Source organism: Bubalus bubalis, chromosome 14, assembly GCF_019923935.1.
Source record: "Bubalus bubalis isolate 160015118507 breed Murrah chromosome 14, NDDB_SH_1, whole genome shotgun sequence".
Taxonomy (NCBI): Eukaryota; Metazoa; Chordata; class Mammalia; order Artiodactyla; family Bovidae; genus Bubalus; species Bubalus bubalis.
Window position 1 is genome coordinate 54,351,450 of NC_059170.1, and position 26,217 is coordinate 54,377,666.

Sequence of the window (26,217 nt, forward strand, 5' to 3'; positions counted from 1 at the left end):
TCTGTTGCGCAGTCGGCGATTAGCTATTGTGAGTCTCTCCCCGCAGGGGCAGAACAGCTTGAGCGATATTGCGCACGCGCAGGTCGGGGATGGGGAACGAAACGGCTCCTTCGTCCCACCCTCTTTTCCTGAGAGCCAATGGAAACTCACGGTTGAGTTGCGTCATTTGTCCTAGCAACTCCGGGTAGATTCATTGCATCCCAGGCTCGGCGCTGCTTCGTCCTGCGGGCGATACCCGCGCGGCTGTTCTTTTCGCAACTGGCGAGGAGTTTGAAACTGCTGGCTCAGCATGTGGTGCGGCGGCGCAGCCGCAATGGTGGCCTTTTGCGCCGGACTTTGGGTCTCTAACCCGGGGCGGGCGCAGAGCCAGGAGGCCGGGGGGATCCCGGGCGCCGACTGTGAAGGTGAGCGGTGTGAGACCTGCTTGCATGGCGGTGGCACCAGGTCACAGCGCAGCTGTTGTTAGCTTTGGCGTCTCCCAGCCTTGGCTATAAATAACATTACACTCAGGAATGCGGGCCCTGGCCCTGGTTTCTGATCGCCTTCGTCCAAGCCTAGGCAAAAGTTCGAGCTGGGCCCAGTGACACCTTCAGACTGCGTTCTTGGTCTTGCTCTATTAAACCGCCGTAGTCAAAGCTGGTGCGTTTATTTATTTATTTACTTTTCTCTTTGTCCCTCATTTTTATTTATTTTATTATTATTTTTTTTTACTTTACAATATTGTATTGGTTTTGCCATACATCAACATGCATCCGCCACGGGTGTACACATGAGCTGGTGCGTTTAGATTTGGACTCAATTTTGTGCACACACGTCTAGCTGCAGAGACACGTGCTGCCCTAACCGGCAACACTTGTATTGTACAGAAGTCTTTCAAGTTCAAATTAGTTTGTAACTCTCAAAAAGACAAAACGTGACAAACTATCTGTAATTGAGGTGAAATGGCTTAAATCAGAGGACAGAATTAACATTTGTTAGGACTTCACAGGGAAAAGGTGCTTTACAAAGGAGTACTTTAACTCGTTAGAAAAAGGAGGAATACAGAAGAATGAGTCCTTTGCTGTTCACAGAATCTCCTCTGTGGACTTGCAGCTAGAATAGATGGGTCTATGTCCCACTCAGCCTTCTGGCTCCAACTGGCACTATAACTGTTTCTTGAAAAATCAACGTGATAATACCTATCTCAGAGGGCTGTTAATGAGATCAAAGAAGATAATTAGCTGTGCTAGCTCCTCCCTCTCTGGGTTTTCCTTGTGGCTCAGCTGGTCAAGAATCTGCCTGCCGTGCGGGAGACCTGGGTTCGATCCCTGGATTGGGAAGATCCCCTGGAGAAGGGAAAGGCTACCCACTCCAGTATTCTGGCCAGGAGTCTATGGGGTCGCAAAGAGTCGGACACGACTGAGCGACTTTCACTTTCAGCTCCTTCCTCCTGGACTACTGGAGCACTTACCTCGTGTTTAATTCATTGAAATAATTACCTTAGATGTATATCCTTCACTCATCCCTAAGCCTGAAAATCTATTCTCACATAACAGGAAATGGTAGCTTCACAATACATGCTGAATGAATGGGTAACTACAGACTGTACCATATAAGTGAATAAGTCTTCACAATTGGAGTCCAGTTTTCTGTCGGCCCTGCAATAATTCAGCTTTTCTCCAGAAATTTAAAATACCTACATGATGTTATTATCAAACTTTAGATACAGGTAGTTACTCAGCTAAATATCGTAATTTTGTTTAAAGTTCCCGTATAACTTAACTGGGTCCTACACGTATAAAGCAGAACTTATAAGGCATAAACTACTGGATTAATCATCAGCAGTTTAGTTTCTGGAGTTTCTACTTACAAACATTTCAGAAAAGCCAGAGCATATGTATTAATTAAATCTGAAGCTTCTAACTTGAATTTAATTACAGCATATTGTGATTATTAACTGGCATGTCTGACTAACCTGGGTGTGTGTTCCCCTTTGTTAACACTAGAATTATAGCAAAGGAAATACTGGTTTTAGAACAAAACGAAAAAGTCTAGATCTGGGTCTGTTTCTGCTTATGAGTCTTTATCATTAGCCAATTAACTTCCCATTGATGTATAAGATTAAAATGCTATACTATACATAATGTAGGGCAAATTGCCATTCTTATCATGACTACTCTGTGACATGGGGCACCACTGATTTCTTTTATCAATAAAGAAACCTGACAAAACATCAAAATTGGCTGTATTTTGAAATTGGGAGATGTCATATTAAAAAATTCAGATTTCTGACTTATCTTGAAAACCAGGTTACCAGTCAAGACTAGCCCATCTGTCCATATAGTGGGAATTAGCTGTGGCTGCTCTTTTCAGAAAGGACAGCACATTGGTCCTTGGATTGGTTTACCCATTCATTTTATCTGCCTGAGTCCTGAGAATATTTAAGTTTCTGATTGTTTTAGGTCAAGTGAAGCTTTACTGGGAAAAAAAAAAGTAAATATTTCTGAATCTCATTTAAAGGATTGTATTATGGGACTATTAAAATTCTTTTTTACTTTGAAATAATTATTCACTTATGGGACTAATTTTAATAAATAAAACCCTACAGCATAAGTAAAAGGAGTATGGTTATCTGGTTAAATACATGCCAGAATCCTTAAACTAATTTGTTAGTTGATTTATAGTGATATTACTCTCTTCATGTAAGCCCAAGGAATCTTTTCTATTCTACTGTGACTTCTCTTTGGCATGGGACACCACTGACTTTTTCAGAAAATTTCTTCTCTCCCTTTTGGCCATGCCAGATGGCATGTGGATGTTAGTTCCTCTACCAGGGATGGAACCTGCACCCCCTGCAGTGGAATGGTAGAGTCTTAACCACTGAATCGTCAGGGAAGTCCTTAAAATTTCTTCTCCTTATGGCTATGATACTGCTTTACCCCTGCTTTTGCTTCCTGTCTCTGTGTTCATTTGCTTAACAGTATCTGTAAGTTTCTAATTCTCTAGCCATGGCTTCAATATTAGAATTTTTCAGAATTCTGCCCTCTGTCCTCCTCTCTTCTCAGTCTACACACTCTTCTGTGCAATGGGAATTGACCTACCCATAGTCTGATTAATCCCAGATGTTTATATCTACCCCATCTCCTTTCTGGAGTCCCAGACCTTGCATCCAGCGGACAACTGAACACATCTACTTAGATATCTTCTACTTCAAACTCAACAGAGTCACAAACCAAAGTTATTTTCTCCTCTCTTTCTCAGTCCCCCAAGTCTGTTATGCTATGACACCAGTATATAACTAGTCCACTAGACTAGACTTCTCTGCCTGATCCCCTAAACCCATCAAACACTGGGGCTATTGATTCCAGCTTCTGATTGACTCTGCTCCTTTCTTCTGCCCAGCTCCAGTGCCTTGTTACCAACCTTCACCATTTTCAGCTGCCACAATTGCATCCTTCCCCTAGTGTGGTGATCATGTAATTCCCATACATAGTATCTTTTACTGATCTTCCAACTTCCTCAAGGGAGGTGCCTCCCTTTTGTATCTAGTAGATGTCTCATAGTGTTGAGAAATCATTTTGGCTTTCTCCACATGTGCCTTCCTTGACAGTCAAGACTTTTTCTCTTCCCACATCATCTCCAGCAGCTACCATGGAGCATAGTTCAATTCTGTTGAACACACGTTATATAGTGCTTCAATAACAGGTTATATAGCTTTTAGTGAGTCAAAAGTGTATCATTCAAAGTGCAAGTTAGAATTCCCAACTTCCATCATCCAGGTAATACATTGACAGAGCAACAGTTGAAGTGTGGATATCTTCTGAAGGTGTATTTGAGAATAGAGAAGGAGCTTTGAGGCATCAGAACACAGGGTTTCTTTTGCAGGAAGAGGAGAATCAGAGGTCACCAGGAAGCTTTAAAGATGGTTTCTGCATTGATCACTACAGCAGGTATCTCCTTTGCATACTTATCAAAATGCATGTTTTCCACATTCTATCAGCAACATTCAACACAACTTATCAGTCAGTCCCTCCCTTTTAACACTTTCTTCACTGTCTCCTGGGACACACTCATTCTGTGTTCTCATCCTACCTTACTGGCTTCTTATTTCAGTCTTTTCTGGTTCTTTACATCTTTTCAACTCCTACACAATGGAATTACATCACACTGAGACCTGGGATCTCTCCCTATCCTATGGTCTCATCCTTTAACACCATTTTATTGTTCAGTTCAGGTGCTCAGTTGTGTCCGACTCTTTGCGACCCCATGGACTGCAGCACTCCAGGCCTCCCTGTCCATCACCAACTCCCGGAGTTTACTCAAACTCACGTCCATTGAGTCCGTGATGCCATCTAACCATCTCATCCTCTGTTGTCCCCTTCTCCTGCCGCCTTCAATCTTTCCCAGCATCAGGGTCTTTTCCAGTGACTCAGTTCTTTGCATCAGGTAGCCAAAGTATTGGAGTTTCAGTTTCAGCTTCGGTATCAGTCCTTCCAATGAATATTCAAGACTGATTTCCTTTAGGATTGACCAGTTGGATCTCCTTGCTGTCCAAAGGACTCTCAAGAGTCTTCTCTAACACCACAGCTCAGAAGCATCAATTCTTTGGCACTCAGCTTTCTTTATAGTCCAACTCTCACATCCATACATGACTACTGGAAGAAACCATAGCTTTGACTAGCCAGACCTTTGTTGGCAAAGAAATGTCTCTGCATTTTAATATGCTGTCAAGTTTGGTCATAACTTTTCTTCCAAGGAGCATCTTTTAATATCATGGCTGCAGTCACCATCTGCAGTGATTTTGGAGCCCCCGAAAATAAAGTCTATCACTGTTTCCACTGTTTGCCCATCTATTTGCCATGAAGTGATGGCACCAGATGCCATGATCTTAGTTTTCTGAATGTTGAGTTTTAAGGCAACTTTTTCAGTGTCCTCTTTCATTTTCATCAAGAGGTTCTTTAGTTCTTCTTCGATTTCTGCCATAAGGGTGGTGTCATCTGCATATCTGAAGTTGTTGATATTTCTCCCGGAAATCTTGCCTCCAGCTTGTGCTTCATCCAGCCCAGCGTTTCTCATGATGTACTCAGCATATAAGTTAAATAAGCAGGGTGACAATATACAGCCTTGATGTACTCCTTTCCCAATTTGGAACCAGTCTGTTGTTCCATGTCCAGTTCTAACTGTTGCTTCTTGACCTGCCTACAGATTTCTCAGGAGGCAGGTCAAGTGGTCTGGTATTCCCATCTCTTTAAGAATTGTCCAGAGTTTGTTGTGATCCACACAGTCAAAGGCTTTGGCATAGTCAATAAAGCTGAAGTAGATGTTTTTCTGGAACTCTCTCGCTTTTTTGATGATCCTTTTCTGTCCTTTATTGTGCCCATCTTTGCATGAAATGTTCCTTTGGTATCTCTAATTTTCTTGAAGAGATATCTAGTCTTTCCTATTCTATTGTTTTCCTCTATTTCTTTGCACTGATCACTGAGGAAGGCTTTCTTATCTCTCCTTGCTATTCTTTGGAACTCTGCCTTCAATTGGGTATATCTTTCCTTTACTCCTTTGCCTTTTGCTTTTATTCTTTTCATAGCTATTTGTAAGGGCTTTTTGCCTTTTCAGAAAACCTTTTTGCATTTCTTTTTCTTTGGAATGGTTTTGGATCACTGCCTCCTGCACAGTGTCACGAACCTCCATCCATAGTTCTTCAGGCACTCTGTCTATCAGATCTAATCCCTTGAATCTATTTGTCACTTCCACTGTACAGTTGTAAGGGATTTTATTTAGGTCACACCTGAATGGTCTAGTAGTTTTCCCTACTTTCTTCAATTTAAGTCTGAATCTGGCAATAAGGAGTTCATGATCTGAGCCACAGTCAGCTCCCAGTCTTGTTTTTGCTGACTGTATAGAACTTCTCCATCTTTGGCTGCAAAGAATATAATCATATAACTCCAGATGTACATACCTAGCTGCTCCTTACTGTTTGCAGTGTCAAATAGTATATTAGCGTTCTCTAGAGAAACAGACCAAGAAGATAGATAGATACATACATACAGATAGATTTATTATAAAGAATGGCTCTCCTGATTATGGAGACTGAGATGTCTAAAGTCTGTATCGTGGGCCAACAGGCTGGGGGCCCAGGAGAGTTGATGGTGCATAAGGCAGTCTACTGGAGAAATCCCTCATGTTTGGGAAGGGCAATCATTTTTGTTCTATTCAGGCCTTCAGCTGATTGGAAGAGGCTTATCCACATCATGGAGGGCAATCCGTTTACCTAGAGTTCATGGATCTAAATGTTAATCTCATTCAAAAACACTCTCCAAGTGGATGCATATAAAATTAGTTGTCACAGTTGTCTACAAGTATCTCAAACTTCATTTAAGTATGTCTAGACTTAATTCCTGGGGCTTCTCTGGGGGGTTCAGGGGCTAAGACTCTGCGTTCCCAGTGCAGGAGGCCTAGGTTTGATCCCTGGTCGGGGAACTAGTTCCCACATGCTGCAACTAAGACCCAATGTGGTCAAATAACAAAAATACATTAAAAAAAAAAACAGACTGAATTCCTGCTGAGCTTCCCAGTTTAGCAAATGACAAATTCCATTCTTACAGTATCTCAGGCCAAAATCCTTGAAGTCATTCTTGACTTCTGTCTCTGCCCACACCTCTGTGACTCTCTCATGCCACATCTAATCCATTAGTAAGTTCTTTTGGCTTTGCCTTCAAAATATATCCAGCATCTCATCACCTCCAAGGCTCCCACCCTGGTCCAAGATAGGCAGCTATTCTAAGAACCTCCAAACTGTTCTGCCTCCTTTCCTTCTTGCCCCCCTGCAGGGTATTCTCTGAAGAACCTCCAGAGGCATAATGTAAAAGTCATGTCAGACCACTGCACTCCTCTCAAAACCTTTAATGGCATCCCTTCTCAGAGCAGGATCCAGAGTCCCTACCATGGCCCCAAGGCCCTAGATGACCTAACATGCTGTTGTTTATTTGACCTCATTTTCTACTACCCTCTCTCTTCATCACTCTACTTCCCTAATATTGGCTCCCTGACTGTTCCTGGTGCTGCCAAGGACACGCCTGCCCTATTCTTCCCTCTGCCTGGAAAGTTTCTCCCCAGCAGTCCACTTAATCTGTTTTCCCATTTCCTTAGGTTTTCTGCTCAAACACAACTTTATCTGAGAGACCTTCCCTGACCACCCCATTTAGAATTACCCTGTCACCCTCTATCCTCCTTACCAAGTTGATGTTCCTTCATAGCCACAAGAGACTTTTATTTATTCACTAGAATGTAATCCTTGAGAGTAGGAACTCTGTTTTTCCAACAGCCTGTAGAATACTGTCAGGCACTTACTAATTGCTCAATAAATGTTTGTTAAAACCATGACATGGCTATTATATTTAGTGTTCTGTTCTTATTAAATAGCATAAAAAATCATGTTCTAAAAATGGACATTTCTAGTCCTTCAGCTGAAAACAACTAAAAACACTGGATAAAATGAAAAATATGAAGTGTAAGTTAGGAAGGCCTTGTTGTCTGTTGTTTAGTTGCTAAGTCGTGTCTGACTGTTTTGCAACCCCATGGACTGTAGCCTGCTAGGCTCCTCTGACCATGGTATTTCCCAGGCAAGAATACTGGAGTGGATTGCCATGTCCTTCTCCAGAAGATCTTCCCAACCCGGGGATGGAACCTATGTCTCCTGCATTGACAGGTGAGCTCTTTACCACTAAGCTACCAGGGAAGCCCAGGAAGGCATACTCAGAGGCCAAAAACAATGTGAAAATGGGAACCAAAAGAGGTAAAGGGACCCTGAGGCTGGGACTTTTCTTGAGAGTATTTGCCACCCAGGCGATCAGAAGTTAGATTTTTAATGGCTATAAAATAAAAATAATGAATAAAATAAAAAAGGAGGATAAAGATATAGCCCAGAACCTTCTCAAGTTAGGCACATAATAACTGGATCCTCTTCCAATTAGTTTGAAACCCTGGAGAGCTAGACCTTCATTATAAAAGGTGACCTGGAAATAACCACAACTCTACCACCATCTCCAGAGACTAAAGGGAATTGTAGTACTTGAACTTTTTTACTGAATAAAAGGGAAAACAAAAAATACCTCCTAATCACTCATAGTCACAAGTGACCACACAATATACATTGAAGTCCAAATGTACACAGCCAACCTGGGTGATTCAAAACATCTAAAACTGAGAATTTAGTTTAAAGGGATTTCAAGTAGGTATGAGCAAATGTTAATCTCACTGATAGGAATCTACCTTCAACCCAGTCCCACAAAATTCTAATAATTCCAACAAAGTTCTCAGAAAGAAAGCTCACAATTAGAAAAGTCACAAACACATGGGAAGAAGAGCATCCTAAGTGGCAGCCAGTTGAGACAAGAGACAGAGGCAGCATACCTGGAAAGGCTTCAGGGATTAGAATTATCAGGCACAGAATATAAAATATGTTTATTATATGTAAAGAAATGAAGGGATTGAAAATATGAATAAAGGGCAGGAGACTATTAAAAATATTTCCAACATGTGTGGAAAAGAACCAAATAAGCATGCACAAACAGAAATTACTAGGATTAGGACTTCCCTGGTGGGTCAGTGTTGGAGAGTCCACTTGCCAAAGCAGGGGACATGGGTTTGATCCCTGGTTTGGAAAGATTCCACATGCCTCAGAGCAACTGAGCCCATGTGCCACAACCACTAAGCCCACGAGGGCAACTACTGAGGCCTGGGTACCTAGAGCCCATGCTCTGCAATAAGAGAAACCACTGCAATGAGAAGCCCATGTGCTGAAACTAGAGAACACCCACATGCAGCAACGAAGGCCCGGCACAGCCAAACAAATGAAAATAAATAGGAAATAAGTGGGATTAATAGTGGATTAGACAGAGCTGAGAAAAAGAATTAGAGTTGAAGACTGAAGAAATTGTCTAGAAGGAATCACTGAGTGATTCCGAGAATAAAAATACAAAACAGAGATAAAGGTACAATGTGGATCAAGATAAAAATTCCCACGTATGTTAATTGGACTTCCAGAAGGAGAAGAGAGCGGTATGGATGGAGCAAAAGAGATGATAACTCATTTTTGCAAACTGATGAAAATCACCCATCCACAGATTTTGAAGTCCAGCATATTCCAAACAGTATAAATAAAAAATAATTCCACATCTAACCACATAAGAAGGAAACTGAAAAACACAAAAGGACACTTAAGCACTTAAGCACAGAAAAAAAAGACTGATAAAACTTCAAGGAATGGCAATTAGACTGTCAGATGATTCAATGTTGAAAGGCCTGAAGTCACAGCTAATAAACATTAAATAGTAAAGCCAGGATTTGGACCCAGAAAGTTTGGCTTCAGAGCCCAAGCACTGAGTCACTACTAAACTGTCTCTGAGTATGGAATTGGGAACTAATTTATTTAAGGCAATAGTAAAAATAAAATTGGAATGACCAAGTTTAGCCTACATTTATTCAAGAACTTCTGGCTATTCTTAAAGTCTCAACGCATTATAACGTGTATCTTATTCCTAGGTAGCAATTCCCCCTGGTCCTGACACCAGCAAGACTAATCTGGTGTCTTTTTTTTCCATCCAAAATCGAGTGGAGCAGATAATGTGGGACCAACTTTAGTTCTAGAAGGTGTGGATGGAACTGCTGAAAACAATGTTCCTAGTTTACAGGTAGCTTAATAATTTCACTAACCTGATTTTAAACTTTATCATTATCCTAAAAAAAAAGTTGTAGCTCTTTTCCTGCAGGTGGCATTATTATATTTTTTAAGTACTAAGTTGTAAATATTCAAGTTAGAAGACAAAGATTGTTGCTATTTTTCAGTTGTGTGACTCTTTGCAAACCCATGAACTGCAGCACGCAGGCTTCCCTGTGCTTTCAAAGATTTTAAGGCTACATAAAAATATCCAACCAAACGCTTTTTACAGGAGATGGGTTTGGGCAAAAGAATTAAATCTTTCTTTTCTACAGAAAAACCTATAATAAATATTTAAAACTAAAAATAGGAGAGACTTGGAAACAAGTATAAAATTTATTTTAGAGTGATTTTCTTAAAGAGGAGTGGAGAAATGGGATGGTGTTTGGTGCTGGGGAGGGGTGTTGAGGGAGACTTTGTTGCTTTTAAGATGTGAGAATTAATAGCATGTTCATGGGAACAATACAGGAAAGAGAGAGGGCAGAGGTGCAGGAGCAGGGAGCGATAGGATGTACTTAGCAGGTGGAAGTTGTCACACTTCATTCATGGAATTCAAGTAGACTCTGCTGTGTGGTAGAGGCGGAGACAGAGGCAAATGAGAGTTCTCTTTTGTTGCTTTTTTTTGCCCCTCGAAGAAATGGGAAACAGGATCAACCATGACGATGGGGTGGAGGTGTTCGGCAAGGCTTGCTAGAGAGCTGCTGTGTAGTCGTCCTTTTGGGAGTGGGATAGAGTGTGGGTGAGGTCCAAGCAGGGGGATTGTCGGAAGCACTGGTGGCTCATTGAAATCAGCAGTCATGAATTAACAGCGAGACCAGTGGGCCTCGTGGTGTGGTTTCCTCCAGCCATGTTGAGTGAGTGTAGGTGTCAAGTGGGTGGAAAGAGGTTTCAACCTGCGTTAAGATTTTGCTGGGTGAGTCCAACAAAGGAGAGTGATACAAGGGAGTTGAATTTGTGTGAAAAGGAGTGATTATAATGTTGAACCACAGAGTCTAAGCTGGGTGAGGAAGCATGGTAGAGAGGTAGCAGAATCAATGTGACCTGGCGGGGTCAGAGAATCATTGGTGCTGGGATGTTAGAGGATGCGAGCTAGGAAGATGGGAGGTGAAGATCAGACAACGAACTATTTCCACTGAGAATACAGAGAAGCTATAGTACTGGTAATGACTGGACCTAAGGGTATGACCACAGCAAAAATGTGTTTGGAATATTAATCCTTTGTCAGTTATATAAGTTGTAAATACCTTCCTCCAGTTTGTGGCTTGTCTTATCATTTGCTTATGATTTATTTTGCATTTACAAAAGTGGTTAATTTTGATGTAATTAAATGTACAGTCTCTGGTTTGGTAACTCAAAAGCCTCTTGATGAAAGTGAAAGTGGAGAGTGAAAAAGTTGGCTTAAAGCTCAACATTCAGAAAACAAAGATCATGGCATCTGGTCCCACCACTTCATGGGAAATAGATGGGGAAACAGTGGAAACAGTGTCAGACTTTATTTTTCTAGGCTCCAAAATCACTACAGATGGTGACTGCAGCCATGAAATTAAAAGACGCTTACTCCTTGGAAGGAAAGTTATGACCAACCTAGATAGCATATTCAAAAGCAGAGACATTACTTTGCCAACAAAGCTTCGTCTAGTCAAGGCTATGGTTTTTCCAGTGGTCATGTATGGATGTGAGAGTTGGACTGTGAAGAAGGCTGAGCGCCGAAGAATTGATGCTTTTGAACTGTGGTGTTGGAGAAGACTCTTGAGAGTCCCTTGGACTGCAAGGAGATCCAACCAGTCCATTCTGAGGGAGATCAGCCCTGGGATTTCTTTGGAGGGAATGATGCTAAAGCTGAAACTCCAGTACTTTGGCCACCTCATGTGAAGAGTTGACTCATTGGAAAAGACTCTGATGCTGGGAGGGATTGGGGGCAGGAGGAGAAGGGGACGACAGAGGATGAGATGGCTGGATGGCATCACCAACTCGATGGATGTGAATCTGAGTGAACTCCGGGAGTTGGTGATGGACAGGGAGGCCTGGCATGCTGCGATTCATGGGGTCGCAAAGAGTTGGACATGACTGAGCGACTGATCTGATCTTAAGAAATTCTTCTTTATCCTGATGCCATAAAGAAGATGCTTTCCTCTAAAACTTGTTTTGTGGCTTTTCTTTTATGTCTTTATTCTCCTGGGATTCACATTTGTGTAGTTTACAATAGAGATCTAAATTGAACTTTTCCCAAGGTATATGGTCTGAGTATCATTTATTGACTTGTGCATTTTTTCCCCCACTGATTTTTAACATTGCTTCCATCCTACACCAAGCTCCTCTAGATTTCTGGATTTGTTTCTAGTCTCACTTTTGTTCCAGCAGCTTTTTTTTCTGCGCCAGTCCCACCATGTTTTAAATGCTATAGCTTTAGAATTGTCTTGATATCAGTAAGATCTACTCCTCAAGTTCCTTCTTCAGAAATTTCTTGGCTTTCATTTGCTCTTGTTTTTTCATATGTATTTTTGGATCAGTTCATCAAATCTGATTTGACAAAATCTTTTGGAATTTTTAATGAGCCCTGATGGCTCCGCAGTAAAGCATCTGCCTGCAATGTAAGAGACGCAGGAGACACGGGTTTGATCGCTGGGTTGGGAAGATCCCTTAGAGAAGGAAATGGCAACCCACTCCAGTATTCTTGCCTAGGAAATCCCATGGAAAGAGGAGCCTGGTGGACTACAGTTCATAGGGTTGCAAAGAGTTGGACATGACTCAGTGACTAAATAACAACATAGAATTGCTGCTCTTCCTTATGATATTCCCCTAAAATTCTCTTTCTAATATTAGGGCTGCTTTGTTCCAGCATAAGCTCTGGTCTCCATCTCCTTCTCAGCTTGCTTGGACCACACATCTGCCCCTTTGAGCCAGCAACATGGGAAAGCAGCTCCTCCTGTTGCAGAGTAACCTAGTGGATGAGGCTGTGGACCAGAGTGAGACCTCCTGGGATCAAATTGCCTCCACCATTTACTGGGCAAGTTCACTGGCCTCTCTCTGACTCAGCCTCTTCATCTGTAAAATAGGGGTGGAAATGTATCTGTATCAGAGCTCTGTTCTGAGACTGGAATGAGTTCATCCACATAAAGGACTCAGAATGGTGCCAACAGCCAGTAACTAGGTTGTTCTTATTGCCTGTGCCTCTTCTGATCGTCATCTCTTCACTGACTTTGGACCCTGGGACTGAATATGATTGTTTAGATAGGGGTTCAAACTGGAACAAAGACACAGATGCAGACTACCAAGGAGCTTCATTCAAGACACATACTTTGATTCTTCTCTGTGCTTTACCAAAGCTGTCCCTAGCATCATGTCCCAGAGGAGGCTGGCTATATGTTCCGATAGGGTTAGTGACATTCTCATATTAGGTGGGAAATTCATATTTGAGAGTGGAACTTGGTTTCACAGACTGGATTGATTCAAAAAGCTTATGTTATTCAAGGCCCAATACTAAGCTAATAGGTACAGACCCCAAACCATTCTTACTCATAATATGAATTTGTTGTCACAATGCATTGAATCATACTTTTTTATTTGGTGGGAGGGACATGTGCATAGGTGTGGTAGTGGTGATATTGTACATAAATACACAAATACATAATTTCTTTGTTCCTTATAGTATGTCAAGAATTCTTGAGTCGATTCTATAATTCCTTGATAGCCAGAGGAGTCAACTTTTCTCTGGACACCATAGAAAAAGAATTGATCAACTTTTGCTTGGATGTCAAAGGAAAAGAAAACCGCCTGGTATGGTAAATTTTCACCTTTCATTTCCCCCCTGTGCTTGGAGAAAACTGCTAACTGTTTCATTTCTTATCTTGAGTTTAATGTTCTCCTGTTTGGATCCTTGCCCCAAGCATGTTCCCTGTAGAAGCCCAGCAAAAATTGATCTTTCAGGAAAATGGAGTCAATGTATTTTCACCTAGAATATGTCTGGTTTCATCTGGCTTTTTGGAAAAAACATAGGCAACCAATTCCATGATTTCTTAAATGAAATTATTTACTATACAATTGAATTCCTAATGAGAATTTATTTACTGTCCTGAATTAAGTGTGGGTAGACTTTACATTTCTAGTCAAGACAATTAGTGAAACTATCAAAATATTTTTACATCATTATTTATGCATAATTAATGAAGTATTATTATCTTGAAATGGTGTTTCCTGGGTAAACACAAATGACTTGTTCCAATATACTGTCTTCATAGCACTAAAGACAATCTTGGGCCAACTTGCTTTGCCTAAAATTGTTGTATTGAATTTGTCAGTTAAATTTGCCTTGTTAACTGCTCACCACTGACGCACTATAAAAATCTCAGCATTTGTCTGCACCATTAAGGTTTATATTTTTAAATGTAAAATGCTTTTCAGGTAGCTTGAAAGGCAGTACAACATGATGGAACAGGGCATGGACCCCAGAGCCAGAAGGCTAGATTTTTGAATTAATTCAGTCTCTTCTTGCTGGTTGGGTGACCTCAGTTGGCTTGGGTGTGAAATAGGGAAAGTTCTAGTACTAATGTCACAGGCTTGTTATGAGAATTAAATACATCAGTACCTTTAAAGCCCTAACAGCAGCATCTGACACAGACAAAACATTTAGCAACTGTTATCTCTTATCATTAGTCTTTAAGTTTAATGTGAATTTCAGGCACTTCTAATTAGGCTGATCACGGGAATGGAGTCATTGTTTTCTCATGTCTTAGTGAGTACGGGTTAAATTTAAGACCTGGGCCATGAAAACCAGGTTAACCTCTTTCTCACTTCTGGAAATTATACTGCTTGCTTTTCCCAGTGTCTGGGACCCTAAATTCTCTTTGTTCCCCTTCAGTGCTACTATCTAGGAGCCACAAAAGATGCCGCTACTAAGATCCTAAGTGAGGTCACTCGCCCAATGAGCGTGCACATGCCTGCAGCAAAGATTTGTGAGAAGCTGAAGAAGATGGACAGTCAGATCTGTGAGCTGAAATATGGTATAATGGAGTTTAATGTTTTCCCCCCAAATGTCCAATGTATTGCCAATTCCCTAAACATGGGCCAAGGTTTCTAAACCATCAGTGTTAGAAGAAAAGGAATTCTACACTTGCTAATAGGATGCTGGGCTAGTGGAGGGTGTCCTGTGTTGTCTCAGCTTGTTTCAGGAAAGAAAAATGAATTCTGGCACAATCAGCATTAGGCGAAACTGCCCACCCAAGTGGCAAAATTTAAACTCTTAAATCACCAAGACATTTTCAACTACATATGTCAAGGAAAAGTTCAAAATATCAAGGGAGGGGCTTCCCTGGCGGTCCAGTGGTTAAAACTCTGCCCTTTCAATGCAGGGGGCATGGGTTGAATCCCTGATCAGGAAACTAAGATCCCACATGCCATGTGGTATGGCCAATCAAAAAAAAAAAATTCAAGGGAGCAGCTATTTGTGGTGAATTAGCTCTTGGTAACCTATTAAGCCCTGGAGAAGGAAATGGCAACCCACTCCAGTACTCTTGCCTAGAAAATCCCATGGATGGAGGCGCCTGCTGGGCTACAGTCCATGGGGTCACAAAGAGTCGGACATGACATAGCGACTTCACGAACCTATTAAGACCAAAGGTGCATCTACTCAAAGGTAATGTAAGGACCCTGAAGTTTTAAATGGGGCTCTAACATCCTTCCTAGGTTTATCACTCTGCCAGGTTTAACATTTAGGAAATAGGTTAATCACATTAAATCAGATTTTGCCTGATGAAGTAGACTTATCAAGGCTGCCGAAAATAAACAGCCAGAAAAGGAAGATGTCCTATTTAAAACGTTATCCTTGGCCTTATAAATTTTACATACATATATCTATTCTTATACAGATAATTTGTATCTGGGCCAACCTTTGGGGTAGATGAATAGGACTTATAGAAGGCCAGGGAATTCCGCCTTTAGCCTATCCTTTAACCCCTGCAGGTCCACCAGAAGTCCATTTCTTTTGTTTATGTCATCGTTTCACGTTACATACATGGCATAGTATTTTAAACTACCTAAGTAATTAGCACCCAACTCTGAATCATTAATACTTTAGTCTTATTTTCCAATATAGCTGTGTAATATGCCTGTGCGCCATAGCTACACATCTGGCTTTAAAAAGATTTAATGTCTGGAAGATATCAAAGACAACCTGTTTCCCAACTGGGCAAGGGCAAGCCCTAACTTCCAGGGTGGTGATGATGGACTAGCATCTTTTTCTTGGCTTCCAAGCAATGAAGTAGAAGGAGGAATCACTGAGTCTGTAGAAAAAACAGTCCCCAAAGGGACAAAACTGTACTGATTCTTTCATTTAGCACATTTCTTTTGAATAATTTCTGCTATGACCAAGGTATCTTACTGGGCTCCTTGAATAATAGAAAAATTCATCAGATATTATTGAGAAGAAATGAGTTATTAACTAATGTTTCAGCAATGCTGGCCACTAGAGGCCCCTGGGGAGCCATGGACTGGATTCACTTTTGGTATCAACTTTTCGCCTGTAGCTTTAGGGTACCATAGAGACTTTCCTTTTTAAATTGATATCAAATGATAAGTTCTCCAGAATAACCTGAGGAAACTACCAGCACCTAAAAGAAAGTAATTTTCTCCTTCAACTATTTATGTTGAATAGACCACTAGTTCTAAATTTTTCCCAGCTTCCTTTTGGTGAAAAAGTTGATATTGAACAAGGGCCTTTGAGCTGTGGAATACTAAAATTTGGGCTATGAAAGCGTCTACTCTTAAAGGTATTATTCTGTCATATCAGCCATGAAATTAAAAAACAAGGTAAGTGTAGATTTGGAATATGTTTTCAATCAGGAAGGTGTTATTTGGTTTTGAACCTGAGAGGATGTTTCTGCTTTCTCTGTTTTTTAAAAGAATAGGAATCATTATTAAGAATTGTAAAGATTCTCGAATTTATGGTTACCGGTGGGGGAAGGGTGGCGGAAAAAGATAGGGAGTTTGGTATTGAGATTTACACACTGCTATATTTAAAATGGATAGCCAACAGGGACCCACTGATAGCACAGGGAACTATGCGCAACGTCATTGGCAGCCTGGACGGGAGGGAAATGTGGGGAAGAATGAATACATGTATATGTATGGCAGAGTCCCTTTCCTGTGCACCGGACACTATCACAATATTGTTAATTGGCTACATGCCAATTAAAATAAAAAGTTTAAATTCAAAATAAACACACACAAATGTATGAATTCTTTGGAGCACAGAGTGTAGTGACCCTCCAAATAAAAAAGGCTTTATATACAACTTTGATTTATTTCCAGCTTTACTGAGATATAAGTGACATATAAAAGTGTGTAAGTTTAAGGTATAAAATAAGTTGATTTGATAAACTTATATAGTGTAATATGATTACCACATTAGCTAATATCTCCATCATCATCATGTAATTACAAATTGTGATGGTTAGCAAACAGCTCCATTATATCATCTAATTACTCTTCCTTTTTTTGTGATGAGACTGTTTAAGCTCTACTCTGTTAGCAACTTTCAAATATACAATACAGCATTATTAACTGTCTTCACCGTTTTGTTCTTTCTCAGGACTGCTTTGACTATTCAGGGTCCTTTGTGATTCCATACAAATTTTAGGGCCTTTTTTTTTTTTTCTTTCTCTGCAAAAGTGCCACTGGCATTTTAGTAGGGATTACATTGTTAGAAGGCGATGGCACCCCACTCCAGGACTCTTGCCTGGAAAATCCCATGAGCGGAGGAGCCTGGAAGGCTGCAGTCCATGGGGTCACGAGGAGTCAGACTCGACTGAGTGACTTCATTTTCACTTTTCAGTTTCATGCATTGGAGAAGGAAATGGCAACCCACTCCAGTGTTCTTGCCTGGAGAATCCCAGGGACAGAGGAGCCTGGTGGGCTGCCATCTATGGGGTCGCACAGAGTCGGACACGACTGAAGCAACTTAGCAGCAGCAGCAGCAGCAGCAGCAGAGCAGAGGCTGAATAGTTGTGGCCCACGGGCTTAGCTGCTCCGTGGCATGTGGAACCTTCCTGTATTGAAACTGTGTCCCCTGCATTGGCAGGTGGATTCTTATCCATTGTACCACCAGGGAAGTCCAGTATGGACATTCTGAATTCTTCCAAACCATAAATATAGGATCTCTTTCCATTTGTTCGTGTCTTCTTCAATTTCTTTCATCAAAGTCTTGTCATTTTCTGTGTACAGATCTTTGACCTCCTTGATTAAGTTTTTTCCTAAGTCTAAAATTCAACTTGTAAATTAGGATACACTTACTGGAAAATTTTGATAAGTCACTTGACAGCTATGTTAGGCTATTAAAAGGCTTTTAAATGCCATGTTCTTTCATGTAGGTGTCAAAAAGAAATGCTTCAGAAGATGTCAAACTGAAAAAGTCCTAGGATGCCACTAATTTTTTAAAAATATTTTAGCTACACCATGCAGCATGTGGGATCTTAGTTCCCCGGGCCAGGATCAAATCTATGTCCCTTGCAGTGGAAGTGTGTAGTCTCAACCACTGGACAGCCAGACAAGTCCCAGGACTAATAGTTGAATAAGTCAACTAAAGTGCTGTAGCTATGAGCAAGCATGCATTTAGTGGCTGGGAGGTGGGGAGGACACTTTCCGTTGAAAGAGAAAAACTGCCCCTTTCAGATACAGAAATCATAGTCATGAGTATATTATAGATGAGCTTAATTTTTTTTTTCTATTTTTGGGCTTGGCAATAGAGCAGTAGCTGAGTTCTTGACATCCTCTGAAGATAATCTGTAAATAGGGAAACAATAGTCTTGCTAGAGGAGTTAGATGCTGGTGACAGATACTATTGGCAAAAATGTTAGGAACCAGATTGGCTGGTACAGAAGCATCAGCATTAGAGAAGTTGGTATACCCCAAAGGGCTGTACATCAACTCTGTGTGGCTTGGTAATCTCGGTAGGGGAGGGGAGATCAGGTGAGTTTAAGCTGAGATCCAAAATAGCTAAGGATTGGTGAGAATGCTCCTAATTTCATTCATGTGTTTGGGTTTCTTTAAATTTGTATTTTAAAACTAGCTTAAATTCTTTATATTGTATTTATATTCTTTAAATTTATATTTTAAAATTGTATTTAAATTCTTTAAATTTGTATTAAAAACTAATTGTATTAGTGCTTTGTAATATATATGCTCATCCGTTTTACCTCAGACATATCTTTCTATACAAACTGAACCATGGGATTTCCCTGGCAGCCTAGTGGTTAAGATTTCACTTTCCAATGCAAGGGGTACAAGTTCAATCCTTGGTTGAGGACCTAAGATCCCACATGCCTCACAGCCAAAAAACAAAACATGAAACAAGTAATATTTTAACAAATTCAATAATGACTTTAAAAATGGTCCACATTAAAAAAAAAAAAACTAAAAGAAAGAGTGAACCATAACTTTCTAGTAAACAACAATCCATGGCTTTCATTTGGCCACACACAAGGCCATCCCAAGGCACCACCCTCTTGATTACCTTCTTTTTGCCTTAAAAGTAGCAATTAGGAGGTGGTGCTATTCGTTTTACAAACGCTGCATAGGTCCCCGTTTTGCAGCAAGTATGATTCCATGGAGAGGAAATCTGGTATATCATAAGTTATCCTAATAGCTTTATATATGATACATTTTTCTTAGGTATGTCTTGGTTTCCATAGACCTTGGAACTCTTCCCCACTTTGGATCACAGGGTAGACAATACCAAGATGAGTAACACCATTTGCTTTTCTTAGTTTATTTTTTTTTATATATTTTTTTAATGTATGCCTTTCCTTTTTGTCATAAAGAAAAGAAACTGGACTTGGCATCAGTGGATCTGTCCAAGATGAGAGTAGCAGAGCTGAAGCAGATACTGCATGGCTGGGGAGAAGAGTGCAGGGCCTGTGCAGAGAAAACTGACTACGTGAATCTCATCAAAGAACTGGCACCCAAGTATGCAGCAACGCACCCCCAAACAGAACTCTGACTCCTGGAAGCCAGCGCACCATTGGCTATAATTAGAGACAAAATGCCTCTCTAGGATATGGATGCACTGGTTGAGAGGAACCAGGAATTTCAATATGTGTGGTCTCAGACTTTTTGTTTGGATGTGACACTTCAGAATTGGTTACCTGAGTTTATAAGTAGAACTGTTAGTATTAGTGGTTTCTTAAATCTGCAGTGTACCAAAACCTACAAGTGCCTTTCTTATAATTTTCTTGTATGTCAATTATCATCGCCTATCTCCTTAAACTGGGAAAAGTGAACCACTGAAAAATTAGTGGAGTAAATTGATTCTAAGTAGGAAGAGAGTACTCAGAAGCTATCTGTATGCTGCTGCTGCTGCTGCTAAGTCGCTTCAGTCGTGTCTGACTCGGTGCGACCCCATAGATGGCAGCCCACTAGGCTCCTCTGTCCCTGGGATTCTCCAGGCAAGAATACTGGAGCGGGTTGCCATTTCCTTCTCCAATGCATGAAAGTGAAAAGTGAAAGTGAAGTCGCTCAGTTGTGTCCGACTCTTAGCGACCCCACGGACTGCAGCCTACCAGGCTCCTCAGTCCATGGGATTTTCCAGGCAAGAGTCCTGGAGTGGGGTGCCATTGCTTTCTCCAGCTATCTGTATACTCATTTTTAATTAAATATGTTGGATTAGAGAAAGACAAATATCATATAGTGAAAAACAAAAATGAAAGTCTCTCAGTCATGTCTGACTCTTGGTGACCCCATGGACTATACAGTCCTGAAATTCTCCAGGCTCCCCTTTTTTTCATATTCCACATATAAGCAATATTATATGACATTTATATATTGCTTATATGTGGATTATAAAAAAGGGGCACAATGAACTTATCTACAAAACAGAGTCACAGATGTAGAAAACAGTCTTATGGTTACTGAGGGCAGGGAGAGAAAGGATAAATTGGGAGATTAGGATTGATACACACTCCTATGTATAAAATAGGTAACTAAGAAGAACATGCTGTGTAGCACAGGGAACTCTACTCAATTACTCTATAATAGGCTATATGAGAAAAGAATTTTTAAGAAAGTGTATGTATGTCTGTGTATAACTAATTCACTTTGCTGTAATACCTGAAACTGACACAACATTGCAAAACAACTATACTCTGATAAAAAAAATGTTGGATTAGGACAAAAGAGAAGATGTTTAGCTTACCTAATTCCCAACCTCAAATGATGACCTGGTGAAATCAGAAGTTTTTTAAAAAGTAAACTTTGTATTTAACTGTAAATTACTTTACCTTCTGGGGCTTCCCAGGTGACTCAGTGATGAAGAATCCACCTGCCAATACAGGAGACACAGAAGACACAGGTTTGATCCTTGGGTTGGGAAGATCCCCTGAAGTAGGAGATGGCAAAACACTCTGGTATTCTTTCCTGGAGAATCCCATGGACAGTATTCTTGCTTGGAGAACCCCATGGACAGAGGAGCCTGGAGGGCTATAGTCCATGGGGTTGCAAAGAGTTGAACATGACTGAGCAACTGAGCGCACGCATACACACACACATACATCTACACTCACACTGTTAATTGAACTAAGCTCAAGGTCATTTGCCTTTCTTCCTATCACATATTAGAAAAACGTATTTATTTTGGCCGTGCTGGGTCTTCATTGAGGTGTGCAGGCTCTCCAATTGTAGCATGCAGGCTTAGTTGCCCAGAGGCATGTGGGATCTTCGTTCCCTGACCAGGGATCGATCCCTCATCCCCTGCATTGGAACATGGATTCTTAACTACTGGACCACCCGGAAAGTCTCTAGACAAGCTTTTGATAGAGGATAGAAGCTTATTAAGACCAGCTGCAGGCAACATGGAGCTTTATGAATCTTAGTGCTATTTTATCAGATTTAAATTATAAAATCATCTTTGGTTCCATTTTCTAGTCACATAAGAATATGGTACTCATTGTAGATGCGCTGGCTCTGTGTGGCAGGTGGAAGAGGGAAACGACTGCAGCGCAGTTAGAGGGAATGTTCTGGGGTGTGGAAATGTCCTATATCTTGATCAGGGTGATGGTTACATGGGTGAATATGACTATCCAGTTCATCCAGCAGTATAATTAAGATGTGGGCATTTTATTGTATGTAAATTACATCTAAAATACTGCTGTAGAAAAATTATTTGAAAATTAAAGTCAGTTGATTCAAAACATCTTATTTGTTTAGGAATTGCATTTGCTTAAAGTTGCCAAATGATCCAGCAATCCCGCTCCTGGGCATATATCCAGACAAAACTATAATTTGAAAAGATACATGTACCCACATGTTCATAGTAGCACTACTTGCAAAAGCCAAGTCGTGGAAACAACCTAAATGTCAACTGACAGATGACTGAATAAAGAAGATCTGGTATGTATATACAATGGAATGCTATTCAGCCCTAAAAAAGAATGACATTTTTTGCCATTAGTAACCACATGGGTATTAAGCTCCGTGAAAATGTCAGAGAAAGACAAATACTGTATGCTGTCACTTATATGTGTAGTCTAAGAAATTAAAAAAACAACTAGTGAATATAACAAAAAAGAGACTCACAGAAACAAAGAACAAACTAGTGGTTATCATGATTAACCATAAAAAAGAAAGAAAGAATGCCAGGTACAGCAACATGGATGGACCTAGAGATTATGATACTCAGTAATGTAAGTCAGAAAGAGAAAGACAAATACCATATGATATTGCTTCTACGTGGACTCTAAAATATGACACAAATGAACTTATCCAAAAACCAGAAATAGACTCACAGACATAGTAGACAGACTTGGGGTTGCCAAGGGGGAGGAGGTTGGTGAAGGAAGGAATGGGAGTTTGGGATTAGCAGATGCAAACTATTATATATAGAATGGATAAATAAGGTCCTACTGTATAGCACAAGAAACTATATTCAATATCTTGTGACAAACAGTAATGGAAAATAATATGAAAAAGATATATATATATATATATGTACAACTGAGTCACAATAGAATAGGAAACACTAGAGATCTCTTCAAGAAAATTAGACATATCAAGGGAACATTTCTTGCAAAGATGGGCTCAATAAAGGACAGAAATGGTATGGACCTAACAGAAGCAGAAGATATTAAGAAGAGGTGGCAAGAATACACAGGAGAACTGTACAAAAAAGATCTTTACAACCCAGATAATCACAATGATGTGGTCACTCACCTAGAGCCGGACATCCTGGAATGTTAAGTCAAGTGGGCCTTAGAAAGCATCACTATGAACAAAGCTAGTGGAGGTGATGGAATTCCAGTTGAGCTATTTCAAATCCTGAAAGATGATGCTGTGAAAGTGCTGCACTCAATAGGCCAGCAAATCTGGAAAACTCAGCAGTGGCCACAGGACTGGAAAAGGTCAGTTTTCATTCCAATCCCAAAGAAAAGCAATGCCAAAGAATGCTCAAACTACCGCACAATTGTACTCATCTCACATGCTAGTAAAGTAATGCTCAAAATTCTCCAAGCCAGGCTTCAGCAATACGTGTACCGTGAACTTCCAGATGTTCAAGCTGGTTTTAGAAAAGGCAGAAGAACCAGATATCAAATTGCCAACATCTGATGGATCATGGAAAAAGTAAGATAGTTCCAGAAAAACATCTATTTCTGCTTTATTGACTATGCCAAAGCCTTTGACTGTGTGGATCACAACAAACTGTGGAAAATTCTGAAAGAGATGGGCATACCAGACCATCTTACCTGCCTCTTGAGAAACCTATGTGCAGATCAGGAAGCAACAGTTAGAACTGGACATGGAACAACAGACTGGTTCCAAACAGGAAAAGGAGTACGTCAAGGCTGTATATTGTCACCCTGCTTATTTAATTTATATGCAGAGTACAGCATGAGAAATGCTGGGCTAGAGGAAGCACAAGCTGGATCAAGATTTCCGGGAGAAATATCAATAACCTCAGATATGCAGATGACACCACCCTTGTGGCAGAAAGTGAAGCAGAACTAAACAGCCTCTTGATGAAAGTGAAAGAGGAGAGTGAAAAAGTTGGCTTAAAGCTCAACATTCAGAAAATGAAGATCATGGCATACGGTCCCATCACTTCATGGCAAATAGATGGGGAAACAGTGGAAACTGGCTGATTTTATTTTCAGGGGCTCCAAAATCACTGCAGGTGGCGATTGCAGCCATGAAATTGAAAGACGCTTACTCCTTGGAAGGAAAGTTATGACCAACCTAGATGGCATATTGAAAAGCAGAGACATTACTTTGCCAACAAAGGTCCGTCTAGTCAAGGCTATGGTTTTTCTAGTGGTCATGTATGGATGTGAGAGTTGGACTGTGAAGAAAGCTGAGTGCCGAACAATTGATGCTTTTGAACTGTGGTATTGGAGAAGACTCTTGAGAGGCCCTTGGACTGTAAGGAGATCCAACCAGTCCATTCTAAAAGAGATCAGTCCTGGGTGTTCACTGGAAGGACTGATGTTGAGGCTGAAGCTCCAGTACTTTGGCCACTTGATGCGAAGAGCTGATTCATTGAAAAAGACTGATGCTGGGAAAGATTGAAGGAATGAGGAGAAGGGGGCGACAGAGGATGAGATGTTTGGATGGCATCACCAACTCGATGGACATGGGTTTGGGTGGACTCCAGGAGTTGGTGATGGCAGGGAGGCCTGGAGTGCTGCAGTCCATGGGGTCGCAAAGAGTCAGACACGACTGAGCAACTGTTCTGAACTGAACTGAGTCACTTTGCTGTACAGAAGAAATTCACACAACCCTGTAAATCAACTAAACTTCAATAAAATAAAAATGATTTTATTTAAATGCTTTTTAAATAAAAGCATTTTATTTAAATAAAAAGCACTTTCTTATTTAAATGCTTTTATTTAATTAAAATGCTTTTATTAAAAAAGCATTTTTTAATGGTTTTCATTAAAAAATGAATTGCATTTACTTACTAGGAGTTCTTTTGTGGAGTGGATTGAAATTTTCCAGACTGTAAGAATACATTAGAATGTAATTTACACTTTTAAATGCTGCACAGGTGAAAGAGTTTTCAGCTAGGCAGTTAGGATACAACTGAACTTGTCAGGGATTAGCGGCTAGTAACTTTAAAATGAGAATAAAAAAGCTTTTGTGTGATAAATAGCCAAAATGGTTACTGTTTCTGGATATTTGTCATTATGTGTAAAGTTCCCTACTTTATTATTAATTATAAAAGCCTAATTTTAGGCTTTTTACAACCTTCATGTTTGTTTTTCTTTAGTGCATTTTGAACCTTTTGAGAAACTAATCATTTGAAGATAATCTGATCTTAAAATCGGGTCATATATCTGTCTCATTTTATAGGATATAAATCTAGGTAATAAGAGCACTGTGCAGCAGGTCATTCAAACCCATAATGTTTAGTCTGGTATTTTGAGGGGCATTTACTCTCAGGCAGTGCCACTCAAACTTCCTCAAGTGTGTATACAGGTCACCCGGAAAGTGAAAGTTGCTCAGTTGTGTCCAGCTCTTTGTGAGCCCATGGACAATACAGTCCATGGAATTCTCTAGGCCAGAATACTGGAGTGAATAGCCTTTCCCTTCTCCAGGGGATCTTCCCAACCGAGGGGTCGAATTCAGGTGTCCCATATTGCAGGCAATTCTTTCCCAGCTGAGACACAAGGGAAGCCCACAGGTCACCCGAGGATCTTGTTAAAATGTGGATTCTGACTCAGTAGGACTGGGTGGGACCTGGGACTCTGCATTTCTAACAAGCCCCCGAGTGATGCCCAGGCTGCTCTACTAGGGACAACACTTTGAGTGGCAAGGGCCTAAGTCATGGGTCCTGAGTTTGATTGATCTGTTTCCTTCTGCTAAACCCACTAAGGTTTTTGATAGAGCTGAATATAATAACAACAATAAAACAAACAACAACAAAGGCACAAGAGTTGATTCTCTCACATAAATGAGGTCCAGATGTAGCCAGTTCAGAGTAAATATGGTAGTTCCACGAAGTTGTTAGCGACTCAGCTCTTTACTTTCTGCTTCATTTCCTAGTGGTGGGTTCTTTTTTAACCCACAGTCCAAGCTGGCTGCTGGAACTCCTGGTTCCAGGAGTGAGAAGGTAGAAAAGATCTGTCTCTAAGCTGAGCCAGCTCTCGTTTTGGGGTATAATTGCTTTACAATGTTGTGTTTATTTCTGCTGTTCAACGAAGTGAATCAGCTATACGTATACATATATGACCTCCCTCTTGAGCCCCCCTCCCACCCCCATGCCATATCCCACCCCCCTAGGTCGTCACAGAGCACCAAGCTGAGCTCCTGGTGCTGTAAGCTCCTTGTGCTTCCCACTAGCTGTCTATTTTACACATGGTAGTGTATATGTGTCCTAATCTTCCAATTTGTCTTACCCTCCCCTTTCCCCCTTGTCCACATATCTGTTCTCTACGTCTGCATCTCTATTCCTGCCCTGGAAATGGGTCCAGCAGTACCATTTTTCTAGATTCTAAACATATGTGTTAATATACTATATTTGTTTTTTTCCCTCTGACTTAACTTTA

At 40.6% G+C, this 26,217-nt stretch overlaps 1 protein-coding gene across 1 annotated transcript; it reads left to right on the forward strand.

Moving 5' to 3' along the window:
- The first annotated feature begins 109 nt into the window (after positions 1 to 109).
- CDNF (cerebral dopamine neurotrophic factor) lies at positions 110 to 20,150 on the forward strand. Its single transcript, XM_006066008.4, has 4 exons — positions 110 to 404; positions 13,344 to 13,471; positions 14,553 to 14,694; positions 19,507 to 20,150. Exons 1-4 carry the CDS (start codon positions 290 to 292, stop codon positions 19,683 to 19,685), a joined length of 564 nt encoding a protein of 187 aa, XP_006066070.1. The 5' UTR covers positions 110 to 289; the 3' UTR covers positions 19,686 to 20,150.
- The last annotated feature ends 6,067 nt before the right edge of the window (positions 20,151 to 26,217 follow it).